The 27,973-nt window shown below is 29.3% G+C and overlaps 1 protein-coding gene across 2 annotated transcripts; it reads right to left on the reverse strand.

The window, feature by feature from the left end:
- Positions 1-13,512: 13,512 nt before the first annotated feature.
- Positions 13,513-18,472, reverse strand: LOC148202565 (hydroxyproline O-arabinosyltransferase RDN2). Of its 2 annotated transcripts, none has more exons than XM_088110538.1 (9): positions 18,313-18,472; positions 16,970-17,443; positions 15,885-15,952; positions 15,595-15,796; positions 15,140-15,237; positions 14,951-15,020; positions 14,777-14,848; positions 14,486-14,599; positions 13,513-13,812 (listed from the first exon to the last, which is right to left on the reverse strand). In XM_088110538.1, exons 2-9 carry the CDS (start codon positions 17,363-17,365, stop codon positions 13,750-13,752), a joined length of 1,083 nt encoding a protein of 360 aa, XP_087966664.1. In that variant the 5' UTR covers positions 17,366-17,443; positions 18,313-18,472; the 3' UTR covers positions 13,513-13,749. The 2 variants fall into 2 exon arrangements, with proteins under 2 accessions (XP_087966664.1, XP_087966665.1); XM_088110539.1 differs by having other exon boundaries at positions 16,970-17,502; positions 18,313-18,433.
- Between the last annotated feature and the right edge of the window lie 9,501 nt (positions 18,473-27,973).

The raw sequence follows: 27,973 nt of genomic DNA on the forward strand, positions 1-27,973 counted from the left end.
TGTTTTGGAGGGTTGTGCTAAACAAATTTGAGTGTGTAAGAAAAGGTTGAACTTGGAGCAACCCTAATATAAATATAAATTCAGTGAATGTATTTTGGGTAAAATATGATTGTATATTGCATGAGGTTGTGCTAAAGAATAAAAAAAAGTACTTTGGGTAAAGGTGATTTTATAATGCATGAGTTTTGCACTAAAGAGAGAAAAGAAAAGGTGAGTTGTGGGCAACTATGAGGTTAAAGCATGAATAGTTGAATGCATGCCTCAAACTGATGAATAATATGCTTTCTAATAGCAGAATCATTTGAGGGCACACATTGGGTATCTCTCTGTCTAGAAATCAAGCAAGTAATGGCAAATAATATTGTTGGAATTTGCAGTTTCAAGAACTCAAAAGAAAAAGACATTGTGTATTGTCATGTTATGGGTTAAAGTGGTGTTGTCTTGTGGAAGAGTTATCATGAAGTGCTCAGAAACAATGGAGCAAATGTGAGATTGTGGATGTAGTACCATAATGCTCTATGTTTTTTTTACTACTTATATTAGCTCTTTTTTTTTTAGCATGATGAACTTTCTTTCACATTAATGTTAACTTCATGTTAATGCATTTTAGTACACAACTATTATTTTACAATTTTTATTACTCAACATTTTTTCCACATGTCTAACTTTTTATGTATTTACTATTAAATCTATCGCTTTTATATTTTGTATAAGATCACATGAATAATTTTGGAAAGATCAAATTAATATATTCAAAAATTAAGTATAACTTTAATATATATTTCTATCCAACTCAATAAACATATTAAATAATAAAGTTCAATAAGACGTTTTCCAATTATAGAACACCCCAAACTTACATTTATTAGGATAATATTTATATATTTGAGTGATAACTAAATCTCGAATGTTTGACATGTTAGTAAAGTTTGGTATGTTAGTTATTATTTATCGGTAAGTATTATTCTAATATTAACATAAGATCACATCTCGTGTTGATCATACAAAAACAATTAGTATTAATACTTACTTCATAATTACTTACACTTTCACTTATAGATTTTAACTCTTTTATTGATTTGAGTGTCTTAGTCATTGTAAATGATTTTCTATTGAGAATTCAAGCATGAGTCCAAGTCTTACATCAGATAAAAATGAGAAAATGAAGCAGCAAATAAAAGTGAAGACTTATTAATCTATTACCTTATTTTGCATAGAAAATAATGTCAATACCTTATATAGTTACATTCAGATCTCATTTATAACATCTTCCTTTGTAAACCATGGATATTGAATCATTATTACCTTACATGTAAATACGTAAATAAAATATATGAAACAATTATATTCTTTTTAATCATCAACAATACTTATGCTTATCTTTATTTTCAAGGAAAAAACTAAAAAAATAGTCAATCTGACGAAAGAGTTGGAAGCCGATTAATATCTATTACACATAATTAAACATTTGATGGATTAGTATAATAAGAAATCATTACTGAAATTAATATAAAGTTCTGAAGCTAGATGAGTGGGTTTAATTTAGTGTAAAAATCTGAGTTACATTTGCTGTGGAAGGTGTGAGAATATATTCTATTTAGTGAGAGTATACGCCATGGAATATTTTAATAAAGTTGCATAACAAAAGGGATAAAGTGATGCCTAGGGTTGTGCACCATTGCTGGCAAAATGAAACCAAATCGAAAACCCTAAGAGCCAAAAATATTATGCCAAAGAACGAGGTTGGTTTCAGAAAGTGAACAAGAATCTCAGTTATATATATCATAGCTTTAGGTTAAATAAAAGTGGTAATACGATTCAAAAGACCACTATTATTTGCAATGTAGGACCCTCCAAAAATTAAGATTTAATCATTCAATACAAATCTGAATTTGTTCTATAGATCTAAGAGCATACTCATGAATGAGACTTTAAATAATTTCTCCAAACTATATAGCTTAATTTTGGAGTTCTTTTTTCAAATCTTCTGCTAATTGTTTAATTTCTAAAAACAATTTATCTTTATCCTTTTCTATTTACTTTTATTGTCATTTTGTATCAAGATTATTAAAGCAAAATGAAAAAATTGTAAAGATTTCGGTTACTTAAGTTTTTCAGTATACTACTCAAATTTTATCCGAGACTGATTATAGGTTTACATTTGGTAGAATAAAATAAAATAAAAATGTATATTTGGATGAATGTTTATAAAAAATAATTTCGAGTTAAATGAATTTTAAAATAATATAACTTGTATTTGAATACTTTTATTTTAAAAAAATAAACTAAAAAAAAGTAGTACAAAATTGTCAATTTAACATTGAGATTACTTAAAGTTATTTTACTCAGCGATAATTTTAGATTTAAAATCAATTCCGCAAATGCTAATTAATATTTCAACATAATGCTAAATGATTCATTGTCTCTCTCGTGATCTTATGGAATTTACTACCTTACACATGTTCCCACTATGAGACACCAACTTAGAGGACAAGATTAAAACATTGGGTGATCTGTTTCTTAATCTGTTTTGTTTGTTTTATAAAACCCATTAATATAATATTTGAAGTGAGATCTTGATCTGAACATTGAATTTTATTTGCAAGAAAAATGAAAATAAAAAACAGCAAAAGGTAATGAAGGAGTATTTTTATAAATGTCTCATTCGAAACTTTTTTATGAATGAAATAAGGGACTATAAGGCACGTTCTCCTTTGGGGAGCCATGGTGCCCTACAATTTTTGCTTTTCAAAATTGGATAATTAATGAAAAGAAAAAAAAATAGGGTAACTATTTCTATTTTAAAATTGGACAACAATATGTAAAAATTGTTGATGCAAGCCAATTTTGACCCGGTTCACATGGGTTGAACCCGTGGTGGGTCGGGTTGGCTCACCAACCCACCTATTTTTTTAATTAAATTAATTATTCAAATCCTATTTTTTTATTGAAATCAAATTAATTAAATTAATTATTCAAAACGCACAACATTTACTTAACAATAGAGCCTTTCACATGTCTCTTTTTCCAAAAGTTATCCTCTACAGATAAAACCCTAAGATTATAGATTGAATAATATTATAGATGGAGATAAAGAAGAAAATGCTTCAAGAGAGCATAATAATATGAATTTATCCATTCAGGACTCCAATTTAATAGATGGATAATATTATAGATTGGATAATTCAGGAATATATCATTTGTTTTATCTTGTTTTTAGACCTATCTACAAGCATGACAGTTTTATCTTGTGCTATATATTTTTGTTAATTACTATATGTAGTTTCTTGGCCAAACGGTTGTTTATGTCTCATTAAACTAAATTGGCAAAATTTTATGCTTGATAGCTTAGAATATATATAACAATATATTTCATTTGTTTCATTTTCTTTTATATCAATTGGTCCAATTATTATTGTTTCAATTTGATCGATCAGAGTAACATGTTATAAGAATTTCAGAAAAAGAGGGTGAAAAAAAAGTTAATTAAGTGAGCCAATGAGCCAACCCGTTTAACCCACCAACCCGTGGTGGGTCGAGTCAAGATCGAATTTTTTTGGCTCGCTAATAAATGAGTCGGACTGGGTTGGCTCACTAAGTGGCCAACCCGTGGTGGGTCGAGCCAGATTATCCGTTTTCACAGCTCTAGTTTTGAACATTTGTTTTATTTATCTTTCATGTTATATATTATAAAGATAATTGTTTTATTCTTTTCTAAAAAAAAAACGTATATCTTAATATTGAATAATAGTTTTCATCATTTTTCATTATTATTTTAAATGTTATAAGTAACATTGTTTACACATTTTATTAACAATATTTTTATAGTTATTTAATTATTTGAGAATTGAATATGTTCATATTTATATATGTGATAAGTTAAATTGTGAACCTTATGCAAGATATTGGCCCGTAAAAGTTGAGGACCTGGTTAATAGTTAATTATTTAAGAGTGGAAGTGATATAATTGAGATTAAATATGGATATTTTATTATTCAAGTGTAAAATTACAAATAAAAATTAATTATTCAAATTTCATTTAAAAAAAAATTATCATTTTTTTAGAATCACTTTATCTTTACCTCTTGTGTTTTTTTTTTCTAAAATTTTGAAGAATTTGTTCATCCATTCATAGATCAGAATCCACTTCAAGGATCCTAGGGAAGAATAAAGTAAGTATCTTCTATCAGAATCTGTTAGTTACTCTTTGTCTCTTTTCTTAAGTTAATTTTGAAAAAATTTGCAAGCATGGAAGTTAGAGAGATTGCGTGTGGTCCTTCTATGATAAAAATGAACCTTTTTCTTAGTCCAAGATCATAAGGTATGTTATAATTATTGGGTATGTTAGTATTATTCATAGTCTTATATATACATATTTAACTTTCACGTGAATTAATTAGAGAGTTTAAATTTGATCCAATAAACCTTGACAAGTAAAGAAAATTAGTTAATTTTTTTTTATAGTATTTTAGGGTAGATGATCGGGATATGAAGGTGATGTTATCACAATAATTGATTTTACGCAAGGATTATGTGTTGTTTGAATATATTTCAATGTTTCACCTTGAAATTTGTCCGTAGGTGTATTTCAATTAAGCTAAATTAGTTCAAGTTGTTTTTATTTTGAAATAAAATAGTTCATGTTAAGCATAAGAAATGAAGAAAAAATTGAGTTTGAACCAAAATATAAAAAAGTATTAGGTATTGAGAATCAAAAGAGGTTCCTATAGACTAGCATGTGGTATGAAACAAAATGTGTTTGGTAGGTTATAGGAATAGATTGTGTCACATGAATGAAAAGATATCGTGGTTATATAATTTTATTAATTTTATTAATTTTATTAATTTTATTAATTTTATTAATTTTATTAATTTTATTAATTTTATTAATTTTATTAATTTTATTAATTTTATTAATTTTATTAATTTTATTAATTTTATTAATTTTATTAATTTTATTAATTTTATTAATTTTATTAATTTTATTAATTTTATTAATTTTATTAATTTTATTAATTTTATTAATTTTATTAATTTTATTAATTTTATTAATTTTAATGAAAATATTATGATGAGTGTAGATTTTGAATACAATTTAACGCGTTTATTTTTTAAAAATAGAGTCAAGTATTTATGATGATTGATGTCAATAGTATTTTGACATGAGATGTAGCTTATTGATTGTCAAACTCTTGATTCTAATATTAATTCAGAAATAAATTGGAATTATATCCATTTGGATGAAATGTAAATATTATATTATGTTGTTTATATAATTGTGTATTATATAAAAAGAAATTGTAGGAGGATTCAACATAGATGAATTAAAGAGAGAAAAAAATATTGTATTTTGTAATTGTTTAATATCTTTAGAAAATATCTATATGTATATATAGTTTGATTCCATGTGAAGGAGAAAATATATTTTGAAAAACTAACTTTAAAAGGTAATGTAAATATTTAAAGAGTCATGCAAGTGTTAGTGGGATGTTAAATTGAAGGTATTCTATTAACCATTCCTTCTTAATCTCTTATATTTCTTTCTTTGTTTTCTCCCATTTTTTTGTTTAGAATTGTTAGTTTTAATATGTTTATCACTTCAAATAAGTGGATATTACGAAACTGCTATTTTATAATTTCCCAAAACGTTTATGGTTAATATGCATAAATAAGTATTGTATATTAGCACAAGTGTTTTTATACATATGATAAATTTGATGATGTTATATTTTTAGAAAGAGACATTTAGTTTGTTAAATTAAATATATTTTTTATTAGTGTCTTAAGAAATGGTTAGTTTGTTAAATTAAATATATAATTTTCTCTTTCCTACATAATCATCATTATATAAGTGATAGTAGTTTGGTAGAGTAATATAGAATCTTGTTCAAGTGGTGGTTTCATTTGAGTGAAAATATTTTCTCTTTTAGTGAAAATATTGTAATGATTCAAATAATAATATTCAATACAAAAGTGTAAACTATATAGTACATATTCACAATCCTCCAAATTTTTTAAATATATATTTGTTAAAATACAAATATTTCTGCAGGCACTGTCGAATACATTGCATACTTACATCCATTCTTATTTACAACATTACAAGCTCGTTATTGATCATCATTACTACCTGCGAAATGTCTACTCCTATACATATACACATACATATACGATTATTTGAGATAAAGACCATAACCACAAAATGCAGGGTAAGAACAATTGACATTGAATCATAATACATATAACTTTATTATCATCAACTTAATTTAAATAATTTGTATCATATCAATCAAGTTGCAATAAGATATTAATCATTCAACTCATCATTTAACATTAGACACAAATAAACCTATAAGACTCTAGTTTCAGAGATGTATACATATGGTGTCGATGTTCTTGTAAATTCTTGCACCTATTATAAATTGTTAATACAATAGATTCAACACTAAGAATAATATTTCCCCTTATCCCAAAGCCACCATCCTTATCACAATGATAGGGTTAGTTCCCTTCTATCCTTTAAGTCACAATACTATTTTAGTAATATGAAAATAAAGGATGTTATAATTTCAATAAAAATGATTTTTTTTTGCTATCTTTTTGGAATCTTTAGAATTATCTTTAGCACACAATACAATTATGAAAACAATGTAGTAAAGAGTTAAATGATAGAAAAACAAACACAATCCTTTTATCCTGGTTCAGCCTTAATGCCTACATCTAGTCTGTTCCAATCAACCTTAGATTGAAAGACCTTCCACTATAAAGATTTGAGTTTTTACAACAAGGCTTTACAAAGACCACCTCTCAAATGTAATATCCTCTCTAACTCACCAATCTAATATAGCAAAAACACACCCTGCAGAAAGAACAATCCTCTTCTCTGCAGTACCCCTTTGAGACCCTTCTCAAAGTCACAAGAACCACGTTCTTCTTCCTGGCACCACGCATAGGGAAACCACAATCTCTTGATTGCAAACAAATATCAACTTCTTCGTATCTTGATTCTTGGAGCAACTCAGCGCACCTGCAAATTCTTTCTTAACTTTCTGATATCAGATATGAAATTTCTAAAATGATCAAAGTCGTAAAAGTTTTTAATATAGAGCGCGACGTGTCATTATATAGATTTTCTCATGTCTGACGCTTTTAATCGATTACAAAAATAATGTAATCGGTTACATTTCTGATAATGTTACACCAGGATTACATTACAACAAATTTAGTTGATTAAGCAGATAATGTAATTGATTGCACATGAATGGTAGGTCAAGATATTTGAAAATCTAACCGTTATTACAGTTAGGACTTATCCTTAAAACAATTTTCAAAGTATATCAGACTTAACTGACTATGTAAACAGTGTAATCAGTTAAGTTATACACTTAGACAATTTTGAAAACTTTTTCTTCTTAAAACTCATCATTGCACATAGCAAATAGGTGTTAGCAAAGACACGAGTTTTAATCGATTTTACATATAATGTAATCGGTTAAAACTTGTAGTTTGTCATAGTTCAAGCACTAGCTATCTGATGAACTTAATTGATTACATAACCACTATAATTGATTACTTCATACAGACTTGCTCTGTGCAAGTGGTTTTAACATATGAAAACATGAGCATGCATACAACAGATGTAAACACATGTATAACCATAGAAAGTATGCAACCCAAACAATTTAGGTAATATATGTCAAAAACATAAAGAAACATTTTTGTTGTTGTTGTCATGGAAACATATATGTGTTGTCATCATCAAAAACCAAATTCAAAAAGGGATTGGGTTTAGCATTCACATTACTCCCCCTATCAACATTATGTATATTTACATAGATATACATTTTTTGACTGGTATTATTGAGACATCAACTAGTAGTAGTGACCTGAAATGTTGAGACAATGAAAAATTTGCCTTTAAAAGGAGCGTTGACCACGTTATGTGACATTTTGTGTTCTTCAGAATCTTCGAGATCTATAAGTGTCGTGAATCCTTTTGAGAGCTTTTGGGTTTGTGAGTCTTGAGAGCTTCAAGATCAGTAAATGGTTCATCCTTTCTCAGTCTTTTCCTTTTCTTTCTTTCATTCTACTTTTACCTTCTGTCACATTGGTTTTCTATTTTGTTCAATATTGTGCAAACTACCGCCACATAAATCTGGCTTCTCCTTTTCATGTCTTTTAATTTTAGTACAGTTGTTATGATATATTATATCAGTTGTAAACTTGTTGCTTATCTCCCTTCAATAGGAATCTAGGTAAGAACAATGCCACGTACTCTAGTACATCAACATACTTTCTAAACTGACTGAATTTATGAATTATAATTTTAAATTCTAGTTGTTCTGTTCTATATATGATAGTCAAAACATGATAATGAAACTTGCTTTGAGAATTGGTTTGCCAACCTAAGATTTAAATTTCGATACTAAAACTCAATTGTTCATGATTATTTTTCATAATTTCAAACTTATACATACATTAACAACATTTTTGGGATCAAAAATAATAAAAATGAAGGTTCCTTCTACATAAAAGGAGCGATGAAGACTTACCAAAGAACAAATATCTCTGTTACAAAATCAAGGACCGAAGACTCCAACAATTGAACAAATATTTGTGATTGTTTCTAAACTTAGTGTTTATGGTCTCGTTCATGGAAGAAATGTATTTGACAAAAATAAAAGGAGAAACTTGAGATCATTACACAACCTTCACTATCCTTTGAATAAATTGATGATGATGTAAGTGACAATAGAATCCTAATTCCTTTTCTTCTTCATTGATTGGCCAACTTAAGAGATGAAACTAATAATCAAACTCAGATTGAATAAGACAACCTTGTGGTAGACAATCTATCAATGATAAGATTGTCTAACTCTATTTGTTAACTTATGCAGATGGCAAGCAACAACAAAGACAAAACACTAGCCTAACAACTGAAGAATTTCCAACCCTCTTTAGTTTGGTCTACAACAATTTTCGATTTTACCTAAGGATCATCCCCAATAATTTAGAACACTAAAAGATTGCTCTGTTAATCAGGAACAACAAGTGTTGTTGTCAGCTCTTTGTAGAGAGCAACACCAACAACAAGATTAAACTCTTTGAATGCGCTCAATTATTATTTCTCAAAAATGATGTCCCAGTCCCATGAAAAAAAAACTTATTGTTGGTACATTAGACCTAACATGAGTATTTACAGAAAATATCATCTTTACTTAACACTATCGAAGGAAGCATAAAAGCAAAGTATCAAGGATTTTCAACCATTGAAGAGGTTGTTTACTCCTTAAACAATTTTGTTAACCATAACCCTAAAGTAGAAATATAGATCTTAATCAATTCTATATTAAAGATGATAGTAGTACCCTAAAAGAAGCAAAATTTCTCAAATAAACATAAATCAGACAAATTTATGGATATGCCAAAAGATGCTTCAAGATTAAAAGTACATTGGATTAAACAAGAGTTCAACTATAGACTTTAATAACAAAAAATTAACTCTTGAAAACACAAAACCTAGAACTCAAAAATCTGTTTGATATTTATTATATATGTATAAAAACTTAAATTCTACAAAATTTCATATATTATCACTAAAATAATATTATAAAAGTTAACATCATATTATGTCTTGTAAGAATTATTCAATGCTTAATTTACTTAATTTTTACATTTAATACAAACTAATTGTATCACATATACATATATAAAGTACATAGTTTTTCCCTCCCTTCATCTTATTCTTTAGATGTCAAATGGCTATAAAGAAAGTGTAAGTGTGGTTGAGGTGAAAGGTATAATGCTCGTGACAAATGCAAGTGAAAAACAACATCACACTTGTCACTTTGTGCTGTCGGCACAATTACACACCTCTTTCACCACCGTTTATTATTAAATAGAAAAAATATTGTATTATTTGAATTTTAATTGTTTCTGATTTTGTGAATTTTAATTATGTTAGATGTGGTGATTTAAATATTATTTTACTTTTCAAACCTTTTAAGGAAAAATCATGATTCCGCCTATTTTACGCTAAAAAATATAAATTTAAACAATTAGTTCTGTACGAGTGAAAAATGTTAAATAATATTTGAGAAAAAATGGAAAATAAAAAAATTTCATTGAAAAATTAAAATAATAATTTTATACTTAGAAAATAAAAATAATTTTTTTAAATTTACTATAGAATATGTAATATTTTTCTAGGTTTTAATTTGTTGTTAATTTAAATAGTATTTTTCTTCTGCCGACAGTCACAAGTGAGGGCACGCGCTGGCTACTCACAACCGTACGATAACGTTATGTTGACATCATTTGCTTTATCTGGTTCCACAATGCTTTCGTAAACATTAAAACGGTGAGTCTTTGAGTTGAAGCTATCCATCTTTGACCATTGGATTAATCTGTGTGATTTATTGGTTTAGTCAAGGATAGGGTCATGGGTATCATTAAATAAAATATATATTAATGAAATGTCAAATTTGAAATTTAAATTTTTCTGTATGAGAATAAAAAAATTATTTGTAGTTTTAAAAATAAAAAAATAGTAAAGTGTAAATTTGTAAAGTTATTTCACCAGAAAAAAATATAAAAATATTTTAAAAAGGATTTAACATATTTAAAGGTATAATTAAAACATTTATTTAAAAAAAATGTATTCGAGTGGTTGGATAGAAATTACTTCATGCAACCTTTTATTACAGAAATATATGAGTTCACATGAAAGTTGTTTAGAATAAATTGGAGAAAAAAATTTAAGAGTTTATAATTTTTTTTTTTGCTAAGAAAGAGGAGGAGAATCATATAAAACAAAAAAGAAAGTAAAAATTATATATAAAAAGATAAGTTGTATTGAAGTTTTTTTTTAATTTATTCTATTAGAACAAAAATAGGTATGAATTGCTTAAGAATAAATTAAATTAGACAAAAAAAAATGTATTATATTTTTGGTTAAGCTAAACATAAAAAATTATATAATAAGTAAAGACAAAATGGAAAGATTCTAATTTAAATTAAATTGGATAAATTTTATTGAATCAATTTACCTGATAACCTAATTAGATTCATACCAACTCAATCTATTTTATAAAATAATTATGATATTTAAAAAAAAAATTATTATATTAAAATATCAAAAATTATTTTATATTTGTATTGTGATTTATATATAAATCCTTATATTTAAAATTAATTTAATTTTCTACTGATATAATTTACATTTTAATATACCTACTAAACTTTGTCTATATGATTTATTTTCTTAAAATAGATTACAGTAACATATTAAACTAATATTTGACCGGTCAAAGTTAAAAATGGTAAGTTATTCTTATCAACTCAAACTTGCTAAAATTTATAACTATTTTTCTGTCAACTATGCATCACCACAAAAGATTTAAATAGACTATTTATTTAGTCAACCATCTTTAAATAATTTTAAACCTAAATATTCCAGTTAAACAAAAAATTAGAAATAATAAGACTTGTTTTAACTTAAACATACCATTATCTTTAATTAATTTTAATTGAAACGTTTTTTTTCCTTTTTTTTTCATTTCTTTACAAGTTTTTTAATCTATTACATTAAAGACTATATTTATTTATTGTCCTTTTCTTAAAATGAAAAAATTGAAGAGAGCAGTATAGAAATTAATATGCAATATAGAACAGTGTGGAAGTAGAAAAAAAATTGGTAAAAGGTAGTCATAATTTTGATTAAAATCACCCAAATACCATTTTAAAGTTGAGAATAATTTTTTTCTTATTGGTAAGAGGAGAAATTAATGCATAATAACTTACAAGTGGAGCCTCCCATATTTATGATGAGGTCCCTCACAATTACAATTGTTATTTACCTCTTCTTAGGGTAATCAATTTATTCCAATAATTATTTAATACATTTTTCATATTCTAAATTTTTTACACATTATATCTCTACACAAGGTTAAACAAACTGAAAATCGTAATAATATTTTTATACTTAAATGTCAAACTATTATGTTATAATTCACAACTAAATTTAATTTGAAAGTATTAATTATTTAAATTACAATAATATTATATAATTGTACCATTTAAATTACATAACATAAAAATGTTAATTTTTTGAATTATTTTAACTTTAATATTTATTTTAAAAATTTAGACCGACGGTTTAGTCCGTCTCCTCTGACTCTTAAAATGTTATACGAGTTTTAAGTTATCATATTAGACAAATAAAAATTACCATAATGATTAAATAAATTATAAAATTTTATTATATTTATATTAATTCACATTCGTTTTAAAATATTAACTCTTTATATTAATAAAAACTTTAAATTTTACATCAATTTTGAACATTGTCTTATAGCCATAATAATGATTAAATAAATTATAATATCTTGTCATATTTATATTAAATCATGCTCTCTTTAAAAATATCAAATCTTTCTTTTGCGTACGTATTTTAATCCTTGCAAGTCTATTTTTAAAAGACTTTTTGTTTTAATTCATATAAATTTTAAATGATTTTTTAAAGACTTTTACTGTGTGATTTGGATTTTAAAATGTTTATAAAATATAAAATCTTGTATTTACAATTCTTAAAAGGTTTCAGATATTTATCGAAGATTGTAAATTATTTACCGTTTACAGGACAAATTTTGAATTAAATAAACAATGAAAAAGTTTTTCTACAAAACTGTAAATTAGTTATAAATCTTTAGTTCTTTATTTATTTTAAAAAGTTCATCTTTCTAAAATTATAAATTCTTTATATTTGTTTTCAAAGTTTTTAAATTGCATCACATATTTGAGGAGGTAGTTGATCGTATATTTAAACAGATCAACAAAAATTCTAATTTAAACAAGTTCTTTTTTTCTACAATTGATTTTATTTATTTTTTTGGGTTAAATATGTTTTTAGTCCCTAAACTATTGGCCGTTTCTGGTTTTCGTCCCTCTTTCAAAGTAAGGTACAATTTGGTCCTCATTCTTTTCGAAACGTTCGTTTTAGTTCTCAGAATTTTGGTTTTAGTCCTCATTTGTTGCTAAATGAGGACCAAATTTTGAAACAGTGTTTAGTTTTCGAGGACTAAAACGAACGTTTCAAAAAGAATGAGGACCAAATTGTACCTTACTTTGAAACACGACGAAAACCAGAAACGGCCAATAGTTTAGGGACTAAAAACATATTTAACCCTATTTTTTTCTTTTTCACATGTAGGGATTATATATCTTTTTCAAATCTTAGTTAATTTTTCAAAAACATTAGTGCTTTTGCCCCCAATCCACCATCCACCTAGGGAACAACAATTTATAAGTGATAGAATAAGTGGAGGTATTGATGTTACACGTTGAAGTTTGGAAAAACTTTTGGAAGTCCAGAGGCTATGTTCCAATGAAATGTCGATTTCAAATATTTTTATTCATTATGTTAACATGCAAATCCAAGGAAGAATATATAGAAATTTTAAGCTTCAGTTTCGCATAAGCATTATGAATGAATAGAAAATGTTAAGAAATACATGAGCAATTTGGAAGCCAATACTTATTGAACAAATACCATTCAAGAATATATCACCAACAAGAACACAATACGAAAGATTTTTTATCCTGCATTTGAATTGGCATAAAAATGGGTATAGTTTACATTAATCTATGATTCTAAGACTAAATTCGAGACCAAAAAAGATTCAGTGTTTACAGTCTTGTTCTATTTTTCGAAATATGCACTTGGACAAGATGATAGAGTGTGGAAAATATTTACGTTGTCTCCCAGTTTGGAATGTTCGCACTAGCTTCGTTCACCATCTTTACAAGGGTCACCTGCAGATATATATCATAAGCAAACAACACATTAATAATGCTTTCTATCATGTTCCAGTCTCAGATAGACAGCACTAGAAGAAAGAGTGGACAGAACCAATGCTAGTGCTATATATAAGTGTAATCAAGTCTCATCGTATGAGGTGTTTCTCAATTCTAAAACACATGATATCTGGAATTAACCATTGCTGTTCTTATGTACTCATACTTCAATTTGTGTCATGTATTTATATCCGTATATGATACTTTAAGAAACTTTAACTATACTTATTGATAAAGTAAATATCCCATTTATGAAATACTAGTACTTTTATGATCACAGTAACTTGTAACTTTTTATTTTGACTATGTGTATGTTGGCATCATAGACCATTAGAAATGCGGATACATGATACAAATTTGAAGTATTGGTGCATCATATGGAAGTTTTCATTACTGATTCACATTCAGACAGTAATACATGATGCTGTTTGGAAAAAATACCATTTTCTTCTCACTTTTCTGTAAGTAAAATGGAAACATGTATGAAATTACAGACAGAGTTTCTTAAAGGATTTTGTGTAAAAAATTTATGTTAAGTTCCATGCATCAAGAAAAGGTGGTTAGCTACATACTATTCCAATAAGATACGATAAAATTCTTATATGAATAGGCAAGTCCTACATACACATACCACACTTTCAGGAACTCCTGGTGGGGGCAAAGGCAAGTTCTTTGGTGGAGGTCCTCGTAGATGTGACCTTTTGTCAAATCTCCACTCACCAATTTTGCCATAAGTCAACTCACCCTGAGCATCATGAAACACACTAGTGAGACAAAAGTGTATCTGCTAAAGCAAAGTTCCATAGCATAGCAAGAAAGAAAGAAGATTTGACTAGTTCAGATATTTGTTCACTGAAGGCAAATTTATGACAAATGTTAGAAGATCACAACTATGCAATTCAGGGCAAAGAAATCATTTTACCTTCATATTGTAGTCACAACCGTAAGTATAATGAAGTATGTATTTCTTTCTAGTTTCAAGATCCCAGGGTGGCTGAAAAGTCACAGACAAGAAAAGTAAAACTAGAATTGGGTAAGCCTTTCATATATAACACAGATTAAACACCACATCCAGAAACATGGTGTTATGCCAAACCTGCAGCATGAAGTCTTTCCGCAGAATGTGCCTCACACCATGCAGAGCAGATGCAACGGCATAAGCATACCTTGGCTCCACAAGAAAAAAAACAAAAATCCATTAGCATAAGCATGAAAATATCAGTATCACCACCTCATTTAGAAGAAAAACATCTGCACCATTAATTAGTTACATGGTAAGACATACATTTCTAGCACCCATCCAAAAGCCTTATCAGTCTCTGGGTCCTCTTTCATCTTCAAAGAAACATTCATCCAAGTAGGAGCAATCTTTGCTATCAAGTCCTGAAAAAATAAAACAGAGAAATACATAGCAAGGAGTTTAGTTAGGTACATTGCATTGCATGCATATAAATAAAGAGGGGTGGTTGAGAGAAAAATCATCTTATCATTTGATAAATTATTAGACCCTCAAATATCCAAGTTCATTTTTTATCATCTAATCCTTGTCTAAGGCTGCTAGCACATTGGCAGATAGGATCCATGAACAAAAATTCATTTTTTCTATAGATTCTGAACTGGGTCTATCATCAATATGAAATGTATCGGCATTAAGGTCTTCAGAAAACAGTAACATAGTTAACAAGAATAAGACATGGAAAGTAATTCGACCATCAAGAACAGTTATGGAAGAGATTCTACCTTCCTGATAATTACAGGAGAATTGCCAATTGGGTCAACATTTGTCACTGGTCCATATTCCTCAGGATAAAACTTCCTAATGATCTTTTCGTTCTGATCAGGTTTGATGTAAAAAAATGGAAAAGCAGCTGGATGTCCTCCATAGGCCAGATTGGGCAGAGGGCGTAAAAATATATGATCAGGCTCTGCCATTAACACATATCTGCATCAAAAGGGAAGCAACTGAGTTATATTTCATCATTATGAATAAAAAAAATAGATCACATTTCTGATAGTGTAAGAGATCTAACTCTTCCTCTATTTTAGCCTTTTCCAGCCACTGAACAAAGGCCCATGGCCTATTCAGAACGACGTATCCCTGCAAACAGATAATGCAATGCATCAGAAAACATCTAATTTATATTGACTAAAGAAGAAGAAAATAAATAACTAACATCATAGTGAGACATTCAGTTATTGACTATTAACCAAAAGTTCAAAACATCAATAACAAGAACTTAACAGAGGAACACAAATGTGGACAGACAAGCCAAAAAACTCAAATATGTGTCAAGCAGTTGACATTATTTGCACATTAACTTCTAAATCATATCTATGTTTTAAACAGTTGGACCAAGAAAACATTTGAAGAATGAACTCTCCCCTATGAAGCTTCCAATAGATTCATCTTGAAAAGACAAAAGGAAAAGACCACCTAAATTTGCATTTCTTTGCTGTTATGCTATGATGCATGGATGCTATGACGCTGATACCTTTATTTCGAAAATAATAGGATACAATACGTGCTATAAAAAATGTACAAAATTTGTTAAAAGCATGATAAATATATGATTGCTATTGTGTGAATCCAAATTAAAATCATATGTATTAAACAATGTAAAAAAAATTATAAATTATTGTCATCATAAAAGTGCAAATGCTTTATAGATTAGATACTTCACTTCATAGATAAGTATGAGTAAAGTATCCTAAAGTATTGGACACGGATACATGATCCGAATTGAAGTATATCATAGTTATGTATGACCATTAGGAATTTAGGCATGTCAATCATTTCCAAACATATTTTGCATAATGGATTTTAGAAACAATCAAAAACACTACTCCTTTCAATATTATTCTTTGAATTATTTCATTGACACGAAATCGTTTTCTAAGATTTCACTTCTTTCAACAGAGTACATCGGTTCAAAAACCTCATGCTTTTTATAAAATTTGAAGATTTTAGCACAAAGCATGTACGTAGATTTAGTGATCATGGTATATCACAATCAATTCTAACAGCAACTAAAACATTACTAAGCCAAACAGCTGAATTATAAGGAGATGGCAAACAACATATAAAGAATATAATGGAAAATGACAGTAAACTCACCCGGTCCAAACCTGCTGCAAGAGGATCAACCACAACAGTAGGAATTTCATCCATCAAGTTGTCAGACTTTCCAGAATGTAGAATCCTAGTGAATCCTCCCATCTCTGACCCGGGTAACTTTTTTTGTTGCTTATACCAGTAATACATGACACGGCACTGCCATTTGTTATATGGAGCATCTGTTGCCGTTAATGCCACATGAAAAGGTGCTTTAGATGTCTTCCGATTCTTTACATGATCAGGCATCTCAAGAATGGGGTCAAAAAGCAATCTACCATCAGGAACAGCTACACCTTCCGAAGATCCATAGCGCCTTAGCATTGTTACCAGATTGTACGTGGCAAAGGAAGAACCAAGAACTATAAAAATTATAAGGAATGTTGAAGCTCGTCCCATGGTCTTCCTATTCCAGAGAGATTTCAAAATATCATGGACCTCAACCTCCTAAAAGCTCTTCATAGAATAAACTATGCTCTGAACAAACAAATAGCTCTTCATCAGATTACATGTTTCTCACTTCTTCAGCAGAAGAACTAACCAAGTTTCATTCAACACATCCAATCACCAGAGTTAGACAAGTTAAAGAACAAATCAGATTGCAATTGTACAGAATTAGGATTTAATTTTAAACGGTCAGATCAGATTATAATTCGACCAGGTTTTCTGAAACGAACCTATCAATTAACTCAACAGCCAATTGCTACACAATTACATTAAGTGGTCCCAATCAACCACTTCTACAACTACCTCTCAAAAATAAACTTTTCTTAGAAGCCAATATAAAGAAGAAAAATCATTTTCAAACAATAAACACACACACACACTCAATGGATAAGCAAAAAATATACAAATCTAATACTAGGAATAGAATCTTGGCACTGGATGTAAAAATCTTGAAAATGAAGAGAACAACCTATTCAGGATAGAAATTCAAAACTTGGGAAGCACTGCAGGAAAGGGTAAAGAGCCACATTTAATCAAACATCAGATACATAAAGTGAAAAACAGAAACAGAAGCAAACCAAGATTCCATCTTGATTTTCATTTTCCGTTGAGGATTCCCGGAATCAATATTGGTTGAAAAAAATATTATTTTTTTGGTAAAATAACAACAATGGCAATAAAGGGTGCATGGTGATTTCCAAGGAATTGGATCAAATTACACTGGAAACCACCAATACCTGCCCGGTGGTGAATAAACAACAAGATTACAAAAAATGGGTCAAAGCTAAATTTGAAGAAGTGACAGCCATACTCCTAGAAAACTCAAATGGGTGTGCAGAAAAATTGCAAAAGTTAAGGAAACACAACAATGGAGACACAAACAGAGAAAAAAAACGCACCTTTGAATTGTTAGAGTTTTTACAGTGAGATGATGATTTATAGATCAGAGAATGAGAGAGAGAAAGTGAGTTGTAGTTTGGTTGTTCTTCTCCCCCGATGGAGGCAACACGGCGGCGATATCCTTTAATTAACTAATAACTATTACTTTATGTCATTTTTTTCCCTTCATTAATTTCTTTAATTTCAATTTAAACCAATTGAAATTCATGCTAGATGATTTAAGAAAAGTCAACTTTCAAATGTAAATGATTAAATAAATACTAAAATTCAACGAAAGGCACTGTCTCATTATTTTTACCTTTTTTATTATTTTATTTTTTAAGGTTGTCACATAAAACTAAAGCATGGTAAATTTTCCCAAGTTTGACTATTTTCCATTTTTCATTTCTATTCTTAGTAAATACATAAATGCAAATTAAATTAATGAATAAGAATATAATTACTAAAGGAGTGATTAATATTATTTTAAAACCTTAAAATTACGTATAAATATAAAAGTCTTCCAAAAAATAGCAACAATTAAAAAGGAACAAGAATATGCTAATTTGCAGTTTTAATACAACACTATAAATTTGTGGAGGTTTCACTTGTTAGAATAGTTTTGAAAAAGAAATACTAATTAATGATAGAGTGTATGTTAAATTAAATAAATTACGTAATCTTTCAATTACAATATTGTCATCCTTTTTAAGATAAAAATATTATTCTCTTTCATGACTAGTACTAAATGTTAGATGAATGTTGTTAACAGAACTTCTAACACACTTCAAAAAGAAAACTACCAACACACTTTCTTTCATTACTTAAATTTTATTAAATTTTTAAAACTTTAATACATTTTACGTTTCATTAATTTTGCTCTCTTAATTCAATCATTTTTACTAAATTTAATTAATATTACAGTGTGTTACTACTACTTCTTTTGCATAGATATACAAAGTATAAATATTAGTTAAATATATTTAAAAAACTTAATGTTTGTGAACTACCAATATACATTTTTTTCACTTTGTGAAAAAAATTAAATATGAACATAAACATGATATTCAGATCTAACCTTTTTATTAAGTAATTATTGTATGGTCATTAGTCAATGGTCATGTGATATATTATCTTGGTTTTAGCAGATTAAAGAAAATTCAATTGATTAAAGTGGTTCCTTTTTTTCTTCAGACTACTACTCTATAATCAATAATTTTTTCTTTGGTTTAATCCTTTAGTACATCCCTATTTATGTACGAATGTCTCAATTGGGTCCTCGTTTTTTAAAGTGTATCAAAATGGTCCTTAATTTTGAAAATTGATATCAATTGAGTCCTTTCCGTTAAGTTGGGTGGACGGCGTTAAAAAAATTGATGAGTGGATGCTGAGATGACGAACGGACGCTCGTCCACCAGCGGACGAACGCTCGTCCATCAGCGAACGAACGCTCGTCGACCACCGAACGAACGGTCGTCCAGTGTGGAACGAACGGTCGTCCAGCAGTAAGAGGTCGACGAGCGTTCGTTTTCTGGTGGACGAGCGTTCGTTCTCTGGTGGACGAGCGTTCGTTCGCTGGTGGACGAGCGTTCGTTCGTCATCTCAGCATCCACTCATGAATTTTTTTAACGCCGTCCAGCCAACTTAACGGAAAGGACTCAATTGATATGAATTTTCAAAATTAAGGACCATTTTGATACACTTTAAAAAACGAGGACCCAATTGAGACATTCGTACATAAGGATTAAACATTTTTCTTTTCATAAAAAATGGTTACATATGTCTAAATCTTGATAACTTTTTTTAGGCCTTATTCGTTATAAATTATAGCCCAGTCCACAAATAAATAGGATGTTTTATTTATCTGATGAAGAATTTTGGATATTTTTAATGACTTTTTCTTACCATAAAATCAAATTGATCTAACCAATTATGGCTACATAAAAAAATGTTAAAAATATTAATGTTTTTCTTCTTTTTCCTAATAACGATAACAAGATTAAACATATGATAATAATGTTGGCTTAGTGAAAAGGAGGGTGGAAGCTTTTTTTACAACTTTTATTTTAATTTTCTAAAGTTGTGGACAAGGAAACGATTGAAGATATATTTTTCTAAAATTTAATAATGTTTTATTAGGATAAGTTTTTTATGCCTTTTAAATTTGGAGCTTTTTTTCTCTTTTTGTCCGCACGTGACCTACAAATTCAATGCTTCTATATAAACAATCTAGAAAAAAATGAATCTGAATTAGCCTAAGTTTGTAATTTGTGTTTGTTTGTATGGGTAGACTTCTTCCATAATCAAGTTGTTGTCAAGTAGGAAACGTTATTGATTTTAAAAACTAAGTTATTGATTTTGTTTCTATTGTGAAATTTTTGTTTGAATACGTAAGTTATTGAACAGGGACTATAATAAAGAATTAAAATTTTAAGTTAATAAAAGAAATAAAATATAATAATATATTATGGGTGTAATGATTATTATACAATATATCTTTGGATTAACTAGAGAGACCAATCAATATATTATTGGACTAATAATCATTATCAATCATCTTAATAGACCAATATGGTCGATTATCCCAATTGATCATCCTAGTTGATCATCCAAGCCGATCTTCCTGATCAACTAACAAATCAATTGGTTATAGAATAAAAGTCAAATAAATACTTAGTCAATGATAACCACAAATAATCAATTAATGTTAATTAAGGTATGATTGGACCGTAATTAAGCTAGCAAAAAGATAAAAACTCAACAACTACTATAAATAAAGATCTAGGGTATGGTTGTCCACAAACATATATGATTGTATTTAATACCATTCCAATCGGTCACCTACTGACTTTAGAATCATAGTACCTTCTACAAGTCGAGCGATTTTGGATTCACGAGAGACCTTGGAGATTGAACAAACAAGAGATAAGAGTAATAAAAGAAAAGCAATTAAGAGTACTCAACCGACCCTGCAAACACTTTTAGGTGTCCACTGTGAGACTAATTAAGCACTCGTCTACTTCCATAATGACTAGAAAGAACATGACAAGCAAATATGTGGTAGAAGAGTGTTAGGGGATTTCGGCAAGCGTACCGAATCGTTCAAGTAATAAACCGTGGTAAGACCAGGTATCGTTTTCCCAAGAGACTCGTAATACTAGAGAATTGTGCGATTAATAACTCATCTAGACTCAAGAACAACTCAACATTTAAGAATATATGCAAAAAGATAAATTCATAAGTAATTACAAGGTTGGACTTTGGTATTGAAGGCACTTGAAAATGGAAAAGACTAGAAATGGTATGAAATGACATTGTTAAGGTTAGTTTTCACCAATGCACTCTTGTGTAAAATCAATTTCATCTCCTCTCTATCAATTTACTAAAGTCAATCCACTAAAACACTCTAGCCCTAATCCCTTAAGTGAAAGAGCCTAGGTTTTCCTTATCAAACTCCAATCCCTTGGACAATCTAACAAGAAAACCCGCATTAAAGAGCTAGGATCTTAAGACAACATGTGAATCATCTTCCATCCCTAGAATCAATGAACCACAAGGACTCCTATTTCAGTTCTGGGTTCCATCTTACGTCCCCATAACCCATGAAACCCCAAAATCAAGTCATGAACGTCCCCATTACATGCAAGCTTTAAGATCGGAAACAAGAATACTAGCAATTGATAGAAAAGGCATATATATAATCAAATCATTCAACAATTACACAAAAATTCAAAGGCTACATCTATCCCCAACAAGATGGGTTTGGCTCTCCATTTCCATGGAGAGCCTTTAAGCTTACAAAATGGCCATGGAAGAAGATGAAGAACCCAAGAGGAAGAAGGGAGTGTTCCCACGAACCCTAGCAGCCCTCCAAGCTCTCCTCTCAGTGAAATCGCGCCTCCAACGAACCAAAGACCAAAACCCCTTCGCGTTTTAGGGTTAAATAAGCTGGATCTGACACATCAGCAAAAGTCGCGCCCGGCGCCCTCTCAGTCGCGCCCGGGCGCGAGACTCTCTGGAAAGTCACGCCCGGGCGCCCCATTTCTCACGCCCGGGCGCGACCAGCACGCAGAACTGGCTTCTGTGCAGGTGGCACTGGGCGCCCCTGAGCCAGAGGGGCCCGGGCCTGACTTTTCAGCACTGCATCATTTTCACTTTTTCTGCAGATCTGCTTGCTTCTAGTGGTTGGTTCAGCTTTAGACATTATTGGAGACCCTCCCAAGCACATTATTAGCTACAAAATAGGGGATTATAGATGAAATTACATCAAAGTAGCCAAAAACACAATTATTCAGAAAACAAGACAAAAGAAGAGGATTTAACAAGTTATAAGTTAGAAAGGAGTTGATTTTGCTACTAAAATGATGCTTAAATAATGGTAAAATTTGGCATTATCAAAGAGGTAATTGGCTTCGACTGGCCAGCCTCATTCTCTCAGCTCGACTAGTCTGCCTCGACCACTCGACCTCAACCAGTTGACTTGTTCAGCCGCTTGACCTCAACCATTCTACCTTATCCTGTCAGCCTGTTCAATCACTGCTCTCACCAATTTGGCTCAACCTCACGACCTAAATTTCCTTGTCAACTTTTCAGTTTTGACATTACGGCCTCAACCATTTGATTCGGTCATTCAGCCTCACTCATTCAACCTTAATTACTCTGTCCACTTTTTAATATTAGCATTTCATCCTCAACCATTCGGCCTAAATTTCTCTGTCAACTTTTCAATCTTAAAATTTCGGCCTAAACCATTAGCCTCATTAATTCGAATCGTCCATTTGGCCTCAACCATTCAGCATCAACCATTTGACTTTTTCCTGTCAACCTATTCAACCACTCGGCCTCAATCATTTGGCTTAACCTCTCGGCTTAAATTTCTCTATTGACTTTTCAGTTTTGACATTTTGGCCTCAACCATTATATTCAACCATTCGGCCTGAATTTCTCTGCCGACTTTTAATCTTGACATTTCAACCTTAACCTTCGACTTAGCCACTCAACTTCAACTATTTGGCTCAGCCACTCAGCCTCATCTTTTCGCATTGTTCAATCACTCGACCTCAACCATTCAGCCTCAACCATTCGGTTCAATCTTTAGGCCTAAATTTTTCTATCGACCTCTCAATCTTTAGGCCTCAATTTTTCTATTGATCTCTCAATCTTGACATTTTGACCTCAACCATTTGGCTCATTCATTAGCCTCAACCATTCGGATTCGGTCTCTTCCTATCAGTCTATTAACTCATTCGACCCCAACCATTTGACATCATCCTCTCGACCTGATAGGTTAATCTACCACAACCATTCCACTTGAATTTCTTTGTCGACTTTTTAGTCTTGACATTTTGGCCTCAACCATTCAGCTCGACCATTCAATCTCTTACTGTTGGCATGTTCATTCAATTGGCCTTAACCATTCGACATCATCCTCTAAACCTATTCGGCTAATTGACCTCAACCATTCGACCTGAATCTCTAAATTAAGTCAGTCAACCTCATTCTCTCAGTTCGACTAGTCGGCTTGACTAGTCTGCCTCGACCACTCGGCCTCAACTAGTCGACCTGTTCAATCGCTTGACCTTAACCATTTAGTCTTAACTTGTCGGCCTGTTCAATCACCGCCTCAACCATTTGGCTCAACCTCACGACCTAAATTTCTCTGTCAACTTTTCAATCTTGAATTTTCGACATCAATCATTTGATTTGGTCATTCAGCCTCAACTATTTAGCCTTAATTTCTCTATCCACTTTTCAGTCTTGGCATTTCGCCATCAACCATTCGGCCTAAATTTCTCTATCGACTTTTTAGTCTTGAAATTTTGGTCTAAACCATTGGTTTTAACAATTCGATTCACCCAATCGACCTTAACCATTCGGCATCAACCATTCAGCTTCTTCTTGTTGACCTGTTCAACCATTCTACCTCAACCATTTGACTCAACCTCTCAACTTAAGTTTCTGGGTTGACTTTTTAAGCTTGACATTTCGGCCTCAACCATTATGCTTAGCCATTCAACTTGAATTTCTCTATTAACTTTTAATCTTTACATTTCGACCTTAACCATTCGACTTAGCCACTCGATTTCAATTATTCAATTCAACCACTCGACCTTATCTTGTCGCTCTATTTAACCATTTAGCCTTAACTATTCAGTCTCAACCAATTGATTTGTTCAACCACTTGACCTTAACCATTCGGCTCAACCTTTAGGCCTAAATTTTTCTGTCGACTTTTCAGTCTTGAGATTTCAATCTCCATCATTTGGCTCAGTCATTCAACCTCAACCATTTAGCTTAATCGTTCAACTTTAACCATTTGATCTTTTCGTGTCAACATATTCAGTCATTCGACTCCAACCATTCGACATCATTTTCTCGACCTGAATTAAATTATACATATAATAAAGAATGGGGTTTGAAGCACTTTCAATTTAGAAAACACATAAAAATTTAGGATTTCAAATTTTCTGTTGGATTTTTATATGTTAAATTATTTGTAATTTTTAAATTGCTTAATTTTGACATGTAATTGCTTAATTAGAACGAACATATTAAATTGGGATTCATGTTGACGTTTTACTCTTACATTGACGATGAGTGTTAAATTTAAAAATTACAAATAATTTAAATATAAAAATCTAACAAAAAAAATCTAAAATCCTAAATTTGTATACGTTTTCTAATTGAAAGTACTTCAAACCCATTCTTTATTATATGCATAATTTTTTCATAACAACGTATTTAAGGAAAATACTCATTTAAAAATAAAATACAAATTCAGATACTCAATTAAGGAAATTAAAACCTAATAAGAATTATAAACAATTCACAAAATTAAGAAATAATTTAACATGTATACATGAAAAATACGTATTTTTTTTTAATTGCAAATACATGAAAACGAACTTTTCAACGTCATGGGATATTTGCAACTTTTTTTTAATTACAACATGTATAAAGAATATTTTTTATTCAAACTGAGAATCAAATAACGTGCCACGCACAATTAAGTAATAGTTTTAGATCAATGTACGTTAAAATTGAACGTGTTCATGATAAAAAACTTGAACGTATTTTTTATTTATTTAATTGCTTAATTCGTCATGTTTCGTTGTTCTTCTTTTGTCATTTTCTACATTTAGTGTCTTTATACCAAAATTCCAAAGGTCAAATAAAGTTAGGTGTACTCGAAGTCAAACATTAATCATAAGATTCTAGTGATATTTTTTCTTCCAGTGATGTTTTAATATGATATAAAAATATATGAATTTTATTTCTTAAATAAAATTAACAATTTTTAGATTCAATAAATAATAAAATTATTAATATGTGATGTGAGAAAAAAAAAGAATGATTCGTTTTATTTCTGTGTCTACTTCTTTTTTAAACAAATGAGTTTTTGTAAGTATAGATAGTTTATGAAAATGGAATATGAAAATTTATTTATTTTAATTTATAAGTTTAGTTGTAAATAATAAAATATTTTATTTTTATTTCTTATGAAATATCATATCTCAATTTTTTTAGCTTTTTTTTTTTATTTTTGAATGATTATTTGTCATTTTCTATTTTAAAGACCTTAGACTATATGTTTACAATTGTACTAAATTAGGATTTTTAATTTTGAATATTTTTTCTTTTTCTAGATCTAAAATTCTCTATTTTATTTTTTGGTTGCAGGTCATGAATACGGTTATGCCATCTCATGTGAGGTCAAATAGGAAAATATAAATTTCTACTAGTTAATGTTATAACATGCAAGCAATTTAGGATCTGTGTAACTCTTTCCATTTTAAAGCAATTTTTTGAAAACAAATAATTTAAAGTAATGGAAGTTAATTTAAATTCATAATTAGATTGTTTGAGATTTGAGGAAATAAATAAATATAAGAAAAATCTTAAGTACTTGCGAAATTTTGAGAACCTATGGAGAATTTCAATTGATATTTAAAGTAAATATAAATCTTCGGTTGTTTATATTGTAGATGAACTATTGAAGTTGATATGAAAATATTAGAGTTTATTTTTTATGATTTTGATTGCATTACTTTGATAGGAAAGAATACCGTTGAAAGCATATATATTAAAAGAAAAAAAATATTTTGATACAATTTTTTTTTACAATATTTTGACACAGTACATAAATGCTATTTTTTTCACTGGTTCATTATTTATTTGTTATTGTAGTCTAAACTTAATGAGAAAATGACATGTGTATTGTATCACAATGTTGCTAAAAAATTTGTATTAACATACCATTTTCCATATTAAAAATGTTTTGGTTAGTGGTTGTGCACAACATGGTTGTACAACGTTAAATTATGTTAATTGATTTGTATAAGTATATTGTAAATTGTAATTGATTTGTATAAGTATATTGTAAATGCAAATATTAGATTTATGTATTGAAATTATATTATGAATTTGAAATGTTAATTGTTTTTGTTTTCTGAACAAACTATATCCTATTAAAGATCTTTTCAAATTACTATCTTTTTTGTACTTAATCTTTAAATACTCATGAGCCAATAATTCCTTAGATATCGTCCTTTTCAGGCTGAAAGAGGGTTGTCTCGATAAAAAAGACACTTCAAAACTCAAATCAGTTAAGTGTGTCAAATGTGATATATGTTGTAATAATGAGAACATAATCAATTTACCTTGTGTAGTGTGTTATTTATATAATGTTTGAGATTTTAATTACATGAAGTTTGATCCATATTGCTAATTATCTTGATTAACTTTGTTTAGTCTTAATTTGATCTTACCAACATTAAAGTGATGTCTAACATCATGTTGACTTGGCCAACCGTACATAAACCGAGTACATGGCCTTAGGTGGCCAATATGTCTCCATACATGTACAATACATTAATTTTATTAGTAAATAGGGTGTATAGTGTTAGAAACATAACATTGCTTTATTAAATTAAGAGGAGAATAATGTGAATTGATTTAAAAGAAAATTACTTTTAAAACAAAAAAATGCAAGTTAGAAAAATGTAACTTTTATTTTTTTACTCTAATTGATATAGGAACTGAAAGAACAATAAAAAGAAAAAAAAGGTGAAGACTATATTCAAACTTACTAATTCAAATTCTAATAATCTTACATTGAATTTTTAGCTATTTTAAAAAACAAAATAATTTTCTACTGTCAACAAAAGTACGTACGAATCTATAAAACAACTACAAACACACGAGAGGATATCAACCTAATTCCATCCTACAGACAAAGAAGATATTTATCTCATCTATTATTGAACCACTTCAAGAAGATTTTGGTCTTATAAACTCTTTAACTATATAAGACAGTCTTATCAACTTTATAGTAAACAATCCAAAAATATTATACTGTATAGATACCTGTCAAGCTAGTGGACCCGTGGACAAACAATTAATAACTCAATAACCGATAAAGACAATCATTAAGGTAGTTATAAGATAATCAATAATAATAACAAACATTGATTGATTGACAATTAATGAGAATAATAACCATTTATTGGTAATAGGCGAAGGAGGAGAGAGAACCATGCAACTTGGATAACGAAGGACCATTAGGAAGCCTATCTAGTCTCCAAAACAACTTTTAGTGCTTTGAGTAAGAAATCTCAACATCTCACCCAAAACAAGTTTAATCATTGTATATGCAAACTCATGTAATGAGTATTACAAGAC

The sequence above is a fragment of the Vigna umbellata genome, chromosome 3 (assembly GCF_029865625.1).
Source record: "Vigna umbellata cultivar VRB3 chromosome 3, Vumbellata_1.0, whole genome shotgun sequence".
NCBI lineage: Eukaryota > Viridiplantae > Streptophyta > Magnoliopsida > Fabales > Fabaceae > Vigna > Vigna umbellata.

Coding starts and splice junctions, on each gene's coding strand:
- LOC148202565 (XM_088110538.1), bottom strand. CDS start 17,365: ATGGGACGAGCTTCAACATTCCTTATAATTTTTATAGTTCTTGGTTCT. Junction 15,953..16,969: donor TTGCAGCAGGTTTGGACCGG/GTGAGTTTACTG, acceptor ATCTGTTTGCAG/GGATACGTCGTTCTGAATAG. Junction 15,238..15,594: donor CTCCTGTAATTATCAGGAAG/GTAGAATCTCTT, acceptor TTATTTTTTCAG/GACTTGATAGCAAAGATTGC.